This window comes from Ranitomeya imitator, chromosome 1, assembly GCF_032444005.1.
Source record: "Ranitomeya imitator isolate aRanImi1 chromosome 1, aRanImi1.pri, whole genome shotgun sequence".
NCBI lineage: Eukaryota > Metazoa > Chordata > Amphibia > Anura > Dendrobatidae > Ranitomeya > Ranitomeya imitator.
This window is the reverse complement of record NC_091282.1, coordinates 216,367,441-216,386,234: the sequence shown is the minus strand read 5'-3', so window position 1 is coordinate 216,386,234 and position 18,794 is coordinate 216,367,441. Positions and strand designations below refer to the sequence as shown.

Genomic DNA, 18,794 nt, shown 5'->3' with positions numbered 1-18,794 from the left:
CTCTTTCCTTCGCTTCCTCTGGTCCATGTTGAGTGTGATACACACCATGTCACCAAACAGCACAGTGAGTATCTGTAGTCCTATATGCAGGCCCACTCACTGATTCCAAGATTGTAGACACCTGTGATGCTAGTTAGTGGACACACCTTAATTTAACATGTCCCTTTTGTCACATTATTTTCAGGGGTACCATCATTTCTGTTCAGGCCTATTTCATGAGTTTTATTTGTTTTTTAATTCTGTGGAAGCATGGTTGAAAAGCAATGTCTGACTTTCATTTGTTCATTTTCATAGATCTTTTATTTATTACTACTTTTGTCAGATTCAAGTCCTTTCTGTGACCATTGTGGGTTTTTCTGTCACTAAATGAGGGGCACCAACAATTTTGACCATATAGACTAGTAGATGGAGTAACTGAAAATTCCTCTGTGCATCTCTGTACCCAGCTCCAAGTCACTCAATCAATGGTCCCTGTGACTCGGTCCACAATAAATAGTCACTAGTGATGAGATAACGTGCTCGGATGAGGTGTTACCGGGTGCTAACCGAGTGTCTTCAGCATGCTTGAAAAATATGTTCAGAGTCCTCACAGCTGCATGTCTGGTGGCTGTTTGACAGCCGCAACACATGCAGGGATTGCCTGCTCGTTAAGCGATTCCTGCATGTGTTGTGGCTGTCAAAAAGCTACCAGACAAGAAGCTATGAACATATTTTTCCAGCATGCCGAAGACACTCAGTTAGCACCCGGTAACACCTCATCCGAGCACGTTATCTCATCACTCATAGACACCTATGTTATGTGGCTAATATATAAACTCAAGAAAGTGTGATGTATAGAAGTTTAAGAAAAGATAGGGTTGAGTGTGACAAGTCTCTGCGTGACCCACGTCCAAGTGCCTAATGCTGCTGATATCTGACAGCACCTGATCCTCCTACATTAGGGAATACACTTATTATCTCTCATGTTAGTGGAAAACAACACAGATCTGTTAGGTCATGGAAATAAAATAAAGTATTTCCAATTATTTTAAAATTATGCATCCACATACATAGATTAAAGATGTTGTCCAGAGTAATAAAATATCTGGAAATGTGGTTAAATCAGTAAGGTGCAAAACTTATTAAAGGGGTTTTCTGGTCTGAGAATAAGTCATATAGAGAATAATTGCAGATTGCCGAATCATGACAGTGTGAGATGTGCACATTGTCACAATCCTCCTATATGCCCTGCAGAGGTAGGCGATGACGTGCAGACTAGTCTCTCCGGCTTCGCTCAATAAAAGAGAAGAGCAGGAGTCTAGTCGGCACGTGATCATAAATGTGCAAATCATATTCAACTGGTGTCGTTACTGCCCACCGCCCGGGAAATACTGTGGAATCGCGTGACACCCTGCCATTACTAAACATTTTGCAGTTGTGAAAAGTGACTTAAATTAGGAGCTGTCGAGAACCAGGGCCGAAGCTTCAAGATGAGATATTAAAGGGAACCTGTCACCCCCAAAATCGATGGGGAGGTAAGCCCACTGTTATCTACAGCATTCTGTAATGCTGTAGATAAGCCGCCGATGTTACCTGAAAGATAAGAAAAACAGGTTAGATTGTACTCACCCAGGGGCGGTCCTGCTCCGATGGGTGTCTCAGGTCCGCTCCGATGGGTGTCTCAGGTCCGCTCCGGCGCCTCCCATCTTCATTCCATGACGTCCTCTTCTGGTCTTCACACTGCGGCTCCGGCGTAATTTGTCTGCCCTGTTGGGCAGACAAAGTACGCCGGAGCCGCGGCGTGAAGACCAGAAGAGGACGTCATGGAATGAAGATGAGAGGCGCCGGAGCGGACCTGAGACACCCATCGGAGCAGGACCACCCCTGGGTGAGTACAATCTAACCTGTTTTTCTTATCTTTCTTATCTTGCAGTCGCGGCATGAAGACCAGAAGAGGACATCATGGAATGAAGATAGGAGGCGCCGGAGCGGACCTGAGACACCCATCGGAGCAGGACCGCCCCTGGGTGAGTACAATCTAACCTGTTTTTCTTATCTTTCAGGTAACATCGGCGGCTTATCTACAGCATTACAGAATGCTGTAGATAACAGTGGGCTTACCCACCCATTTGACCGGACCGCAGCGGGACCACCCCTGGGTGAGTATAATCTAACCTCTTTTTCTCCTCTTTCAGGTTACATCGGGGCCTTATCTACAGCATTACAGAATGCTGTAGATAAGCCCCTGATGACGGTGAGCTTACCTCACCATCAATTTTGGGGGTGACAGGTTCCCTTTAAGATACAACACATGAGGGATAGTAATAAGTAGCATAACTTACTAGTTTAAGCACAATTGTTGCATTGGACAACCCTTTAAAAATCACATGGCCTCACCCCAGCTGCGTCTGCAGCACATTACGGTAATTCTTTTAGCGTTTTTTTTTCCCCCAATAGAAAGCAATGAGAAAATTACGCAAAGAACGCAGCATAACATTTGTGCTGCATTTTTTGTAACATTTTTGGTGAATTAAATGAACATGTACAGTAGACAAATCCCATGTAATATGCCTGGAAAATGCAGCAAAATGCAGCTATTTACTGTGTTTTATATGCAGCTTTTTTAATGCGGAGTGAAGGTTTTGACTGCAAAAAAAAACAAAACACGTGTTAAAGCCTCTGTTTTCACATTGTGTTTTTGCAGCGTTTTTTTATGCAAACTACTTTTTCACAGTACCAGCAAAAGATATGAGATTTCAGAAATCTCATGTACAAGTTTTTTTTCTGACTGAATTTGAAAACTGCTGCGTTTTCGAGATCTGCAGCATGCCAGTTCTTTCAGCTCTTTTGCTCCCAGAAAAAGCAATGAGAATGTGAAAAAATGCTGCAAAAAACACAACTGTGTTTTTGAAGCATTTCTGGTGAACAGAACTAACTTTATTAAATGTGTACTTAAGACAAAGCGGAAATGTAATCCACATCCAAAAAACTATGTAAAAACGCGGCGAAAATGCTGAAAAAAGGGTGGGTTTTGGATGCAGTTTTATTCCTGCCAAGACAGCAGATTTTGGCATCAGAAAAAATGCTGCATGTGAACATAGGCTTAAGTTATGCGCACATGTTTGTGTTTGCTGCACATTTTTCTGCTGCAAAAACCAGCATGTTAGCAGGAAAAACTCTGCATAAAATAGGCATGTTTTTGTGTGTTTTTACATTTATTTAAATGGGTGAAAAACACTGAAAAACGCTGAAAGAACTGACATGCTACAGATTTGAATCTGCAGGGAAAAAAAAAGAAATTAGCAGCATGGGTGGAAAAATACGCTGCAAAAACACAACATGTGAACAAGTCCTAAGGCTTGTGACAGTCAACTTCAAAGAGCACAAAGATACATTGCTCACGCTCAAGGTGGACACATGTGCCCCTTCTCTGAGTGATCAGAGTGGTCTCTGGACCAAGACGCCACCGATCAAAAACTACTACACGGTGGCTGAAACATGGCTACATTTTTTTTCTAAAGTTGTGATATCAATTCATAGGAGAATTCTCCATTACACTCCATGAACAACTGCAAACAAGAGCTTTAATGACATTAGGAGACACCCCAATGGAAGAGAGTAAGAATACAAAACATTAGAGACACAACCTGTGACCGGGGGTGCAGAGTATGAAGGCATCAATGGTGTCTGCGGTGCTCGCCCAGCGTGGCCCTTGGTAATATCATAGGTGGAAGCCATAGAAAATCCTGTGACTGGAGGACCCATAGGTGGCCCTGATAAGACTGGTGCAGGAGCAGAGCCGAGTGGAGGAGGAAAAGATGCAGGAGAAGAGAAAGATGGTATCGGACTGCTGAAAGCTGCAGGTGCAGATGTGTGAAGAGGCGGCAGCAGCCCCCCTGAGGCCAGAGGCGGGGGTGTATACGGCAGAGGAGCTGAGGTTCTCATGGGAGGAACGGTGGAAGGGGGAAGAGGGGTAGAAAAACTAGGGGGTGAAAAAGACTGTGCTGATGGGATCATCGGAGTAGCCAGTGGACTCGATAAAACTGTAAAGTGAAGACAAAGTACAGGTCAGAGCTTCATACAGCCATGGTGGTTTCATCATAATGCAGGACATAAAAAGCAAAGACAGATGTGCATTTATCATAATCACAAGCAATTATTTATCTACTTACGGAAAGGGAATCCGTCATTCCCAAAAGGTATTTTAAACGCACAGTAGAGTACGGGACGTAGGCCCTATAACAACAATTCTAACACTGCACCTGTTATAGTACCCGAGAAGATAACTTATTTCATACGCAAACGTTGACGCACCCTTGACGTGGCCAAAAGTTGGGTGCACCAGTACGCCTCCTCAGAGGCTTCCCAGAGCGGGCACCATATGGATGCTGCCGGCGAGGGTGAGGGTACGCTGTGGCCGGGTGCGCTCTTATCAGGGTCTTACTTCTGATGACGCTCACTGCACTGCAGAGTGTATTAGTGTAGCCAGTAACATCCTTAGAGGTAACAGGAGCTACACAGTCTACAGCAGATCCTGCGTTATCACCTCTTGTATTATGTGTATGTACAGTTCCTGGTCTTAGTCATCAGGGTGAGCAAGACTCAGGCCAAATGCAACCCTGGATTGTGGGCGAGTGGGTCTATGTGTGTCCCCAAGCAGTGTTTTTCCTTAACATCTCTGACATAATACACATGTGCAGGCATTAGGCAACTCTGTGGGGCATGCTCTGGTGTTAACGCTGCTCCTATCTAGTTTGCGTGTCATGTCCACTCATTCACTTTGTTATGGAGCATGGTGCACCTTTCATAGGTAGGTTTTCATTAACATCTGAAGTCGTGCATTTTTCACTTGGTTTTGTCATATTATGAAACCATCAGTTTTCTGGACATCACTGAATATTATTATGTTTTGTAGGGGATCGTTCTCGCTGGTAAACATTAAGTAGTTTTGGTCCAAATACGTGCAGTTTTTATTGCTTTCCACAGGACCAAAATTAAATCATACAAACATTAAATCCTAGTCTTGTCCAGGCAGTAACTAAACAGAGCAGACCCTGTGTACTCATACATGTCCGATATAGCCCCAGCTCTGTAAAATATGAGCTATTGTCCAAAGCAACCACTGACACCAGCGATTCTCTGCACACAGACTGTGCTGACTCTTCTCAGAGAGGGATTCTGGCCTGTCTTTCTCTTCAGCTCCAAGACACATCCAATCTGGTCAGCTTCCCTGAGCTGAATGACCAAGGAGAACAGCTAGCCTTGTTACATGCAAGGCTAGCCTGGTCATCTAATCAGAGCCTGTACAGCTAGGATTTAACCCTAGCCTACCTGACTTTGCTGCAATGTACGGTGTTCAGGTGTGTAATTTAAGAGTGTATCATCTGGAAGGGTATTATCTCACACAGACCAGGTGAACACAGTGACAACTTGAAGAAAGTATTTATCAATATAATTTTTATTTGCACATATAGAACACGACAAATACTGTTTATGGATAATGAAATAAGGTGCTTCTAGTGGGAGAGACGCAAGGACATTCTATCCAGGGCATGAAGTAAAGACATCCTATACGGCAATAGTGTCTGCCTACTTAAATAAGAATATAGTGTTACAAATGTACACAATAGGACTAGATGCAAATATAAATGACAGGTATTGCTCTAAACAGATGTGCTGTTGAGTACGAAACTAAAAATGATGCCAATAAAAAGGAAAACTATTGTGAAACTTTCGTTACCAAGCAAGTGTGGTCAGAAGGTGCATGTTGTAGGGAGGGTTGTACAGTAACATTGTACTGAAGTCCAGATCTCGTTCAGTATACTATAGGTGAAATATAATGTAGCTTTTTTTTTGCATCCAGCTAGAGGCACTCTCTCCAGTAAGTGACAGTCTCCATACTGGGCACTTTTACCGCTCTATTATCTACCTTCACAGCTGACAGTGGTTTTTCTATCTTATCACTACACATAGCGGTCCCCGAGCTGGTTGCCACTTGGAATGATATGTCCATAGATGACAATTTCTTGATCTCCATCCTGTGCTACATATTATTGACAGTGTGTTGTGCTACACTTTATATGCAAGTTAATCTGCTCTTTTGTTCTCCATACCACAGGATTACATTATCTAACTTGAGTTAATAGGGAATTGTACTCATATGCACACTAATTTTCAGTAGGCAGACACTATTGCCGTATAGGATGTCTTTACTTCATGCTCTGGATAGAATGTCTTGTGTCTCTCCCACTAGAAGCACCTTATTGCATTATCCATAAACAGTGTTTGTCATGTTCTTTATGTGCAAATAATAACTCCATTTATAAATACTTTCTTCAAGTGGTCACTGTGTTCGCCTGCTCTGTGCAGGATAATACCCTTCCAGATGATGCACTCTTGATTTACATGATAAGGAACAATATTCTACTGATTTAATAATATCTACAAGTGCTCTGTCTTCTAAGTCTCTATTTTCAGACCATACTGTGCTTGCTTAAAGATGCATTCTGGAAATACAAATTGTTTAAAGGGGTTTTCTTCCTTTTTAAACATATACAGTGGGAAGCCATGCTGATAAAAGGAGAAAAATAACCTATACTTACCCCAGTAATCTGCCTGGACCAAAACTGATGACATGATGACTACCAGCCCCCGGCCGATCAGTGGTCACTACGGTCAAGTGTCTGGTGGTCACAGTGTCATAGATTAATATCTGGCGGAGACAGGACCGCTAAAGTGGCAGTTCTGGAGCAGATCCGGGGGTCAGGGAAGCTTCTTTTATCAGTATGGTCCCCACTGCACTATTAAGACCAGAAACTGATCCCTCACAGGTCTTGTTCCGGCACTTACTGGCTCCCCGCTAGTCTATACTTCCATGTCCCGTTCTTGACATATAGGAAATGGCCAGAAATGTTGTAAAGCCATTCATTGGCTGAGGCTGGAGACAGATGCCGCCACTGATCGACAGGACAGGCATTTCTGGACATTTCTGGTATATCAAGGACAGGACCTGATACAAGATAAATGCCAAAATGAGACCTTAACCCTCCGTCACATACAACTGATCTGACAGGCGCTTCTCTTTTACTTTCATTTCTCCTTCCTCACCAGATTGTGAGGAAACCCCCTCCCTCCAGGTAGTCTCCTGTCTCTTGAAGGTCTGTGAAACCTGATATCACAGTTGGATTTCAGAGCTTCAGGGGAGAGGATATAGCTGCACAGATCTCTCAGGCTCATTGTATGTGAATACGTCACATTCAGTAAGGTTGGTATTTTATGTTTTTATTCATCACAATAGTTTATTTAGCTTGTTTTATGAATGTATAGCACAAAATGTGAGGATATTTCATAGAAATAAGGTAGATTTTATAAAAGAAAGTGTGCTGCTCAGGCATATACAGTAGTTCCCTAACATATTCCTTCCCTTGCTTCAGATTATCTGCTGAAATGGAGAGGAAAATGTACAATTTATCCAAACAACTTGATGTTGAGGAAGTAACAAACATGCTGTTAGATGATAGAGACCTCACACTGAATGAGGATTTAGGAGAGGAAAGTGAGATTGATTCTCATGATGAGGTGGAAGAATGTGTCCTGGATTCTGAAACAGAGCAAGATGGTGACAGTGGTGAGGATGAAGAAGTTGGATCATATTATATTGGAAAAGATAAAAATACTAAATGGAACAAGAAGCCATTCCAGAAAAAACGTAGGGAACCTTTAAACATTACTCACCTTCCTGCAGTAATAGGAACTGCACGTAATGCAAAAACTGCAGTTGAATGCTTGAACAGTATATTTACAGATGACATTCTGGACTCTATTGTCACATATACCAACCAATATATAGACATTATAAAGGACAAGTACATCTGCAACAGAACCATCAAGACCACAGATGAAATAGAATTGCGTGCTTTTTTTTGGATTACTGTACCTTGCAGGAGCTTATAGGGCAAATAGACAAAGTTTGGAGGAACTTCGGGGTAAAGATGGGGATGGAGTTGAAAAATTTAGCCTTGTTATGTCCATAAACAGATTCAAGATTCTAATTCGTTGCCTTCGGTTTGACGACAGAACTACCCGAACCGAACGCAAAACACATGACCGACTTGCTCCAATTCGTGATATATTTCAAAGATTTGTTGTAAACTGTAAACAAAGTTATTACCCTGGAGAGAATCTCACTATTGACGAAATGCTCCCTGGTTTTCGTGGTAGATGTGCCTTTCGTCAATATATTCCATCAAAGCCAAACAAATATGGAATAAAAATGTATGCCCTTGTTGATGCCAGTAAGACCTACACTTACAACCTGGAAGTTTATGCAGGAAAACAACCAGAAGGTCCTTACTGTGTGAGCAACAAACCCATTGATGTTGTAAAAAGACTGGCTGAACCCTTATTTGGATCGGGTCGCAATATTACAGCTGACAATTGGTTTACAAGTTGTGATCTGATTGATTATCTGAAAATTCAGAAGCTGTCATATGTGGGAACTGTAAGAAAAAACAAAAGGGAATTGCCGCCACAGTTTGTAAGTGTGAAAGAGAGACAACAGTACAGCAGTATGTTTGCATTCCATAATGGAAAGGCTTTAGTTTCCTATGTACCACATGCCAAAAAAATCGTACTTCTTCTATCAACACTTCATGATGATGCTGCCATCGATCCTGGGACTGGGGCAGAAAAAAAACCGGAGATAATTACATTTTACAATGCCACCAAAGGGGGTGTGGATACAGCAGATCAGATGTGCTCCACTTTCAACGTCAGCAGAAACATCAAACGCTGGCCAATGGTCATATTTTTTGCTATGTTGAATTTGGGTGGTATAAATTCACAAGTAATTTATCTTGAAAACAAGCTTGAACCACTCCGTAGACAATTGTATCTGAAAAAATTGGCCCATGAACTAGTACTTGGAGAGCTACGCAGGAGAAGCGTGAAAACAATCGGTATCCCCTCTCGCCTTCAAGTTCAGCTCAAAAGGTTCCGCCCAGAAGATGATGGTGAAAAGTCACCATCTGCACCACCTCACAAAAGAAGGAGATGCACCACCTGCCAAACGGAAAGCGGAACCAGAAGGCTTTCAAATTATGAATGTCTCAAATGTCATAAAGCAATTTGCCTGACACATGCAAAAATGGTGTGTAATTCTTGCTATTTGCTCTGCAAGTGTGACTTTTCTGGGGAAACCTCAGCATCTACTTCTGATTGAATATGTTTTTAATAGTACTTAACCCCTTCAAGACCCAGCCTATTTTGACCTTAAAGACCTTGCCGTTTTTTGCAATTCTGACCAGTGTCCCTTTATGAGGTAATAACTCAGGAACGCTTCAACGGATCCTAGCGGTTCTGAGATTGTTTTTTCGTGACATATTGGGCTTCATGTTAGTGGTAAATTTAGGTCAATAAATTCTGCATTTATTTGTGATAAACACGGAAATTTAGCGAAAATTTTGAAAATTTCGCAATTTTCACATTTTGAATTTTTATTCTGTTAAACCAGATAGATATGTGACACAAAATAGTTAATAAATAACATTTCCCACATGTTTACTTTACATCAGCACAATTTTGGAAACAAAATTTTTTTTTGTTAGGAAGTTATAAGGGTTAAAATTCGACCAGCGATTTGTCATTTTTACAACGAAATTTACAAAACCATTTTTTTTAGGGACCACCTCACATTTGAAGTCAGTTTGAGGGGTCTATATGGCTGAAAATACCCAAAAGTGACACCATTCTAAAAACTGCACCCCTCAAGGTACTCAAAACCACATTCAAGAAGTTTATTAACCCTTCAGGTGCTTCACAGCAGCAGAAGCAACATGGAAGGAAAAAATGAACATTTAACTTTTTAGTCACAAAAATTATCTTTTAGCAACAATTTTTTTATTTTCCCAATGGTAAAAGGAGAAACTGAACCACGAAAGTTGTTGTCCAATTTGTCCTGAGTACGCTGATACCTCATATGTGGGGGTAAACCATTGTTTTGGCGCACGGCAGGGCTTGGAAGGGAAGGAGCGCCATTTGACTTTTTGAATCAAAAATTGGCTCCACTCTTTAGCGGACACCATGTCACGTTTGGAGAGCCCCCGTGTGCCTAAAAATTGGAGCTCCCCCACAAGTGACCCCATTTTGGAAACTAGACGCCCCAAGGAACTTATCTAGATGCATAGTGAGCACTTTGAACCCCCAGGTGCTTCACAAATTGATCCGTAAAAATGAAAAAGTACTTTTTTTTCACAAAAAAATTCTTTTAGCCTCAATTTTTTCATTTTCACATGGGCAACAGGATAAAATGGATCCTAAAATGTGTTGGGAAATTTCTCCTGAGTACACCAATACCTCACATGTGGAGGTAAACCACTGTTTGGGCACATGGTAAGGCTCGGAAGGGAAGGAGCGCCATTTGACTTTTTGAATGAAAAATTATTTCCATCGTTAGCGGACACCATGTCGCGTTTGGATAGCTCCTGTGTGCCTAAACATTGGCGCTCCCCCACAAGTGACCCCATTTTGGAAACTAGACCCCCCAAGGAACTAATTTAGATGCCTAGTGAGCACTTTAAACCCTCAGGTGCTTCACAAATTGATCTGTAAAAATGAAAAAGTAATTTTTTTTCACAAAAAAATTCTTTTCGCCTCAATTTTTTCATTTTCACATGGGCAGTAGGATAAAATGGATCATAAAATTTGTTGGCCAATTTCTCCCGAGTACGCCGATACCTCATATGTGGGGGTAAACCACTGTTTGGGCACTCGGCAGGGCTCGGAAGAGAAGGCGCGCCATTTGACTTTTTGAATGGAAAATTAGCTCCAATTGTTAGCGGACACCATGTCGCGTTTGGAGAGCCCCTGTGTGCCTAAACATTGGAGCTCCCGCACAAGTGACCCCATTTTGGAAACTAGACCCCCCAAGGAACTTATCTAGATGCATATTGAGCACTTTAAACCCCCAGGTGCTTCACAGAAGTTTATAACGCAGAGCCATGAAAATAAAAAATAATTTTTCTTTCCTCAAAAATGATTTTTTAGCCTGGAATTTCCTATTTTGCCAAGGATAATAGGAGAAATTGGACCCCAAATATTGTTGTCCAGTTTGTCCTGAGTACGCTGATACCCCATATGTGGGGGTAAACCACTGTTTGGGCGCACGGCAGGGCTCGGAAGGGATGGCACGCCATTTGGCTTTTTAAATGGAAAATTAGCTCCAATCATTAGCGGACACCATGTCACGTTTGGAGAGCCCCTGTGTGCCTAAACATTGGAGATCCCCCAGAAATGACACCATTTTAGAAACTAGACCCCCAAAGGAACTAATCTAGATGTGTGGTGAGGACTTTGAACCCCCAAGTGCTTCACAGAAGTTTATAACGCAGAGCCATGAAAATAAAAAAAAAAATTATTTTCTCAAAAATGATCTTTTAGCCTGCAATTTTTTATTTTCCCAAGGGTAACAGGAGAAATTTGATCCCAAAAGTTGTTGTCCAGTTTCTCCTGAGTACGCTGATACCCCATATGTGGGGGTAAATCACTGTTTGGGCACATGCCGGGGCTCGGAAGTGAAGTAGTGACGTTTTGAAATGCAGACTTTGATGGAATGCTCTGTGGGCGTCACGTTGCGTTTGCAGAGCCCCTGATGTGGCTTAACAGTAGAAACCCCCCACAAGTGACCCCATTTTGGAAACTAGACCCCCAAAGGAACTTATCTAGATGTGTGGTGAGCACTTTGAACCCCCAAGTGCTTCATAGAAGTTTATAATGCAGAGCCGTGAAAATAATAAATACGTTTTCTTTCCTCAAAAATAATTATTTAGCCCAGAATTTTTTAATTTTCCCAAGGGTAACAGGAGAAATTTGACCCCAATATTTGTTGTCCAGTTTCTCCTGAGTACGGTGATACCCCATATGTGGGGGTAAACTACTGTTTGGGCACATGCCGGGGCTTGGAATTGAAGTAGTGACGTTTTGAAATGCAGACTTTGATGGAATGCTCTGCGGGCGTCACGTTGCGTTTGCAGAGCCCCTGATGTGCCTAAACAGTAGAAACCCCCCACAAGTGACCCCATTTTGGAAACTAGACCCTGAAAGGAACTTATCTAGATGTGTGGTGAGCACTTTGAACCCCCAAGTGCTTCATAGAAGTTTATAATGCAGAGCCGTGAAAATAATAAATACGTTTTCTTTCCTCAAAAATAATTATTTAGCCCAGAATTTTTTATTTTCCCAAGGGTTACAGGAGAAATTGGACCCCAAAAGTTGTTGTCCAGTTTCTCCTGAGTACGCTGATACCCCATATGTGGGGGTAAACCACTGTTTGGGCACACGTCGGGGCTCAGAAGGGAAGTAGTGACTTTTGAAATGCAGACTTTGATGGAATGGTCTGCGGGTGTCACGTTGCGTTTGCAGAGCCCCTGGTGTGCCTAAACAGTAGAAACCCCCCACAAGTGACCCCATTTTAGAAACTAGACCCCCCAAGGAACTTATCTAGATATGTGGTGAGCACTTTGAACCCCCAAGTGCTTCACAGACGTTTACAACGCAGAGCCGTGAAAATAAAAAATCATTTTTCTTTCCTCAAAAATTATGTTTTAGCAAGCATTTTTTTAGATTCACAAGGGTAACAGGAGAAATTGGACCCCAGTAATTGTTGCGCAGTTTGTCCTGAGTATGCTGGTACCCCATATGTGGGGGTAAACCACTGTTTGGGCACACGTCAGGGCTCGGAAGTGAGGGAGCGCCATTTGACTTTTTGAATACGAGATTGGCTGGAATCAATGGTGGCGCCATGTTGCGTTTGGAGACCCCTGATGTGCCTAAACAGTGGTAACCCCTCAATTCTAACTCCAACACTAACCCCAACACACCCCTAACCCTAATCCCAACTGTAGCCATAATCCTAATCACAACCCTAACCCCAACACACCCCTAACCACAACACTAACCCCAACACACCCCTAACCCTAACCACAACCCTAATTCCAACCCTAACCCTAAGGCTATGTGCCCACGTTGCGGATTCGTGTGAGATATTTCCGCACCATTTTTGAAAAATCTGCGGGTAAAAGGCACTGTGTTTTACCTGCGGATTTTCCGCGGATTTCCAGTGTTTTTTGTGCGGATTTCACCTGCGGATTCCTATTGAGGAACAGGTGTAAAACGCTGCGGAATCCGCACAAAGAATTGACATGCTGCGGAAAATACAACGCAGCGTTTCCGCGCGGTATTTTCCGCACCATGGGCACAGCGGATTTGGTTTTTCATATGTTTACATGGTACTGTAAACCTGATTGAACACTGCTGCGAATCCGCAGCCAAATCCGCACCGTGTGCACATAGCCTAATTCTAAAGGTATGTGCACACGCTGCGGAAAACGCTGCGGATCCGCAGCAGTTTCCCATGAGTGTACAGTTCAATGTAAACCTATGGGAAACAAAAATCGCTGTACACATGCTGCGGAAAAACTGCACGGAAACGCAGCGGTTTACATTCCGCAGCATGTCACTTCTTTGTGCGGATTCCGCAGCGGTTTTACAACTGCTCCAATAGAAAATCGCAATTGTAAAACCGCAGTGAAATGCGCAGAAAAAAACGCGGTAAATCCGCCATAAATCCGCAGCGGTTTAGCACTGCGGATTTATCAAATCCGCAGCGGAAAAATCCGCAGAGGACCAGAATACGTGTGCACATTCCTAACCCTAACCCTAGCCCTAACCCTAGCCCTAACCCTAACCCTACCCCTAGCCCTACCCCTACCCCTAACCCTAACCCTAACCCTATTCTAACATTAGTGGAAAAAAAAAAATTTCTTTATTTTTTTATTGTCCCTACCTATGGGGGTGACAAAGGGGGGGGGGTCATTTATTATTTTTTTTATTTTGATCACTGAGATAGATTATATCTCAGTGATCAAAATGCACTTTGGAACGAATCTGCCGGCCGGCAGATTCGGCGGGCGCACTGCGTATGCGCCCGCCATTTTGGAAGATGGCGGCGCCCGGGAGAAGACGGACGGGACCACGGCTGGATCGGTAAGTATGATAGGGTGGGGGGGGACCACGGGGGGGGGGGGGGGGGGGATCGGAGCACGGGGGGGGGGGAATCGGAGCGCGGGAGGGGTGGAACGGAGCGCGGGGGGCGTGGAACGGAGCACGGGGGGGCTGGAACGGAGCACGGGGGGGTGGAACGGAGCACGGGGGGGGGGGGTGGATCGGAGTGCAGGGGGGGTGATTGGAGCACGGGGGGGTGATTGGAGCACGGGGGGAGCGGACACGAGCACGGGGGGGAGCGGAGCACAGGGCGGAGGGGAGCCGTAGCAGTGTACCGGCCAGATCGGGGAGGTGGGGGGGCGATCGGAGGGGTGGGGTGGGGGCACACTAGTATTTCCAGCCATGGCCGATGATATTTCAGCATCGGCCATGGCTGGATTGTAATATTTCACCCGTTATAATGGGTGAAATATTACAAATCGCTCTGATTGGCAGTTTCACTTTCAACAGCCAATCAGAGCGATCGTAGCCACGAGGGGGTGAAGCCACCCCCCCTGGGCTAAACTACCACTCCCCCTGTCCCTGCAGATCGGGTGAAATGGGAGTTAACCCTTTCACCCGATCTGCAGGGACGCGATCTTTCCATGACGCCGCATAGGCGTCATGGGTCGGATTGGCACCGACTTTCATGACGCCTACGTGGCGTCAAAGGTCGGGAAGGGGTTAAGGTACCTTAAAATTAAGTTTGTGTTCAAAAATTTTCTTTGTACATTTTTTTGAGAGAGTCGAACTGGGGACTATTTGGCGGGAGTTTTGAAAAGTTTGTATTTCATAGTTATTAGTTTTATGTTAAGTAAATGTTTTTTTTTGCAACTGATTATGTGTAGTCTCTTTTATTACATCCCTATGAAGGTCACTGATCACTTTTAGAGCACTGAAATTGCAAACATTAGATATTATAGGTATTTTTCCAGCAGGCACCTGACAGGCACATTGTATGTGAACTCGTTAGTCCGAATATTGTATGTGACGGAGGGTTAAGAGAAAGAGAGAATGGGGTGCAGCAATGATGAGAATCCAATCTACTATTTACTTGTCTGAGGACTGAAAGCAATCATTGTTATTGCTGGATCACTCCTTTAAGAAAACACCGTAAGGTCCAAAACTGAATCCAGAGGTCTAGAGTACAGAGCATATATGCCAATAGTCACAGTGATGTCCACACAACTGATGGTTTTAGGACAAATCCGTACAACTTCCAGACGTAGCACTCCCCCAATCAGATCACGTTTCACCAAACATATATGCATCAGTTATAAATTCTGTCTAACAGACAGCGTCAGGTCACAGGGACACACGGACTCTACCTGGAGGAACTGAGGTGGCAATGGCTGTAGCAGCTGTATGTGACGTCCCCGCGGTGCTGGGCGGAGGGGTGCTCGGAGGGGTGGTCTCTATGCCGCTCTCTTCCATCATTTTCTGCGATGGGCTCTGTAAGTAAAACGTGATCAGCACAAACACATTGTACCTTACACAGACAGCACGTCTCCTGCCACTTACTAACCTTCTATAGATGTTTGAGGCACTTGAAAGGGTATTTTTATGGGTCAGAGACTCCAGAATTCCTGAACCTGATGTGAATGTTATAACAGCAGCCATGGCTGGTAATATGTATATTCCTGATACATCACAACATGGGGGAGATTTACTAGACCCGATGGAACAGAAATCTGACCCAAACGATGTGATAAAAACTTCCGTACAACGCATGTAAGATCTGGTTTAGAGGATTCCTGTGCCTCCACTTTAGCAAATGTCTAAAGAGGGGATTCAGAAAATCAGACACGTTTTTGACTGGCCTGAGCACATTTTTCTTTTCTCAGGCTTAGGAACAGAAAAGAAGTCCAGCTCACACCCGAACGCACCAAAGTTAGCGCACGCCATACACCGCTGGAGAACCTTTGGCACATCTGACTGCGAGGTATAAACTTCTGCTATGGGAATTTTAGCCAAGACTAGTAAGGACAGGTTACCACGTTCAGGATTTGATCAGTATTTTACCTCAGTATTTGTAACAAAAAAAACAGGAGTGGAACAGTCAGACAAACGTATAATAGAAATACTCCTAGTTTTGGCTTACGAATACTGAGGTAAAAACCTCACCAAATACTGATGTGTGAAAGTGTCCTAATACTTTTCGTCTGACTGTCCCACTCCTGGTTTGGGCTTACAAATACTGAGGTAAAAACCTCACCAAATACTGATGTGTGAAAGTGGCCTAATACTTTTCGTCTGACTGTCCCACTCCTGGTTTGGGCTTACAAATACTGAGGTAAAAACCTCACCAAGTACTGATGTGTGAAAGTGGCCTAATACTTTTCGTCTGACTGTTCCACTCCTGGTTTTGGCTTACGAATACTGAGGTAAAAACCTCACCAAGTACTGATGTGTGAAAGTGGCCTAATACTTTTTGTTGACTGTCGCCCTCCTGGTTTTGGCTTACGAATACTGAGGTAAAAACCTCACCAAATTCTGATAGTGTGACCGTGGCCTAAATCTGCTCCTATATGTCTGTTTTTTAGCACAATGAGGCCGGCTTTATATTCACGGTCAACATCTGTAATCACCAGATTTTACGGCTATATTTCCATTATTAACCCAGGAAACTGGATTTGATCTTGTACATTTTTAACGTAGATGTATGAAAGTGAATCACACGGATATAAAATATGGACACATGGCAGACAATAAGGATGGAGAGTGTCATCTTACTGGATTACACCCGTACGATTTGTCATGGGGTCACCTGACATCGGCCTAAGGTCTGGGTCACACGCCCGTAATATTTCTCATTGGGCACAGTGTGATCGGAGTCTGACCAGTGACAGCACACTAGCACAGTGTGATCCGATTCTCTCAGATAAGCAGGAGATGGAGAAACGCGGTTCTCCATCCTGACAGTCTGCGGATATCAGACAGATCACCGCGCTCTTCTGACCCCCTATTATGGCACAGACACGGGGGAGGGTCCGCAGCGCGCTTCTCAGGTGGTATTACAGAACCTGCAGCGTGGATGAAAACATAGACAATCTGGTGAGACACGCCGTGAAAATATGCTGTAAACTGTGGCCAAGATCTGGGCGAGGTACAGCTGCAGATTTTAGATGACTGCAGTTTATCAGGAGCAGAAATCCACAGCGTATCCGCCTCCCAAGCAATCAGCTGGTATGAATGGCGGGATTACAATGGGAGCAGCTGCCTTTGGAAATCTTCTGAGTTTTCATGTGAATCATAGGCCAGCCATTGTTTCCAGTGGATGCAAGTGGTCCACAACACTGGTGCGTTCCTGTCATGTGACCCTTTTCTGTGCCTCTGATTTGCTGACATCAGAAGTGCTGACATCCAGAGTATAGGGTTCTCCCCACACATTAGGGAAGCAGGGGGCTGTTATGTCTCATGCTGGTTCCTGCCTCCTCCCCTCCAGCTGACTGCTCCAGCCACAAGCCCCAGACCCCAGTAACAAGCCACACGGCTCCTCACATCACAGACAAGCACACACGGCGTGACTACACTTCCCAGCATTCCCCGCCGAGTGCCCTCTGTGCAGCAGGGGTGAGGCGGCGGCTCCGGAATGTGTGGCTGCGGGGACATTCCTGCCGCCGGTCACACGTCACCCGGGACTCTCCTCACCTGCCCCGGCCGCTCCGCGTATCACCGCCCGGGTCCGTAGCGCTGGATAACGGGGCACAGCCGGTCACCGCTCACCCAGGGCCGGCATGTAATATGTCCGCCGCTGTGCTGCTGCTGCTGGTGACGGTAGCGCTGCCACGTAACCCGGACTAGGCGGGGAGAGCGGCTCCATGGCCGGGGGCGTGTCTGCTGCGTGCGAGCCGGAGTGTGCGCTCTGTGCCACGGTGTGTGCGCTCTGTGCCACGGTGTGTGCGCTCTGTGCCACGCTCTGTGCCACGGTGTGTGCCACGGTGTGACGGCAGGTCCTGGGGCCGCTGTGCGGAGTATACAGCAGCACATAACGGAGGCCAGAAATCCGCACAAGTGTGAACTACACCACTACACTGTCTATTGTCCCTCCCTGGGAATTGTGCTGTCTATGCAGTATATGCCCCAGCTGGTGTGTGACTGGCTGACTTCACACTTGTGCTGATTTATGGGGTCTCTTATGAGTCGTTTTATAAAGAATAAGGTGCTGCATGTAGAATTTTTCATTTCTAAAACCCTAACGGACCCAATAGTTAATGGGACCCCTGCTTCAGTGTACTGTACATAACAGGACAGACCGGTGGGCTTCCCAATAGACTAAGGGCCAATGTACCGCAATAGGTGAATGTCCTCGTAATGGTGGCCATTCCTGACAAACACGAGTGGTGTGCTGTTCTCACAATGGCCTCCGCACTGACCGCAGAGACCCCTCACATGGCCTTTATGCAGAGACCGCTCACATGGCCTTTATGCAGAGACCCCTCACATGGTCTTTATTCACAGACCCCTCACATGGCCTTTTTTCAGAGACTCCTCACGTGGCCGTTATGCAGAGACCCCTCACATGGTCTTTATGCAGAGACTCCTCACGTGGCCGTTATGCAGAGACCCCTCACATGGTCTTTATTCAGAGACCCCTCACGTGGCCGTTATGCAGAGACCTCTCACATGGTCTTTATTCACAGACCCCTCACATGGCCTTTATTCAGAGACGGCGGAGGTCTGTCTGAACCCCCGTTGGAGCAGACACAATACAGTTCAAATGGGCTCTGTGCCATTATTGCCTTGCGCAGGCGTGTGCTACGGAGGACACAGCATGA

At 44.8% G+C, this 18,794-nt stretch overlaps 1 protein-coding gene across 1 annotated transcript in view; it reads right to left on the bottom strand.

Moving 5' to 3' along the window:
• Positions 1–17,813, bottom strand: part of PRRC1 (proline rich coiled-coil 1) — a 36,404-nt gene extending 18,591 nt beyond the window's left edge. Inside the window, exons 1-3 of the mRNA XM_069753941.1 lie at positions 17,668–17,813; positions 15,345–15,468; positions 3,627–4,022 (exon numbers count right to left, since the gene is read on the bottom strand). Coding sequence (XP_069610042.1) covers positions 3,627–4,022; positions 15,345–15,453 — 505 coding nt within the window. The 5' untranslated portion in view covers positions 15,454–15,468; positions 17,668–17,813. The remainder of the gene's footprint in view (positions 1–3,626; positions 4,023–15,344; positions 15,469–17,667) is intronic.
• Positions 17,814–18,794: the final 981 nt, after the last annotated feature.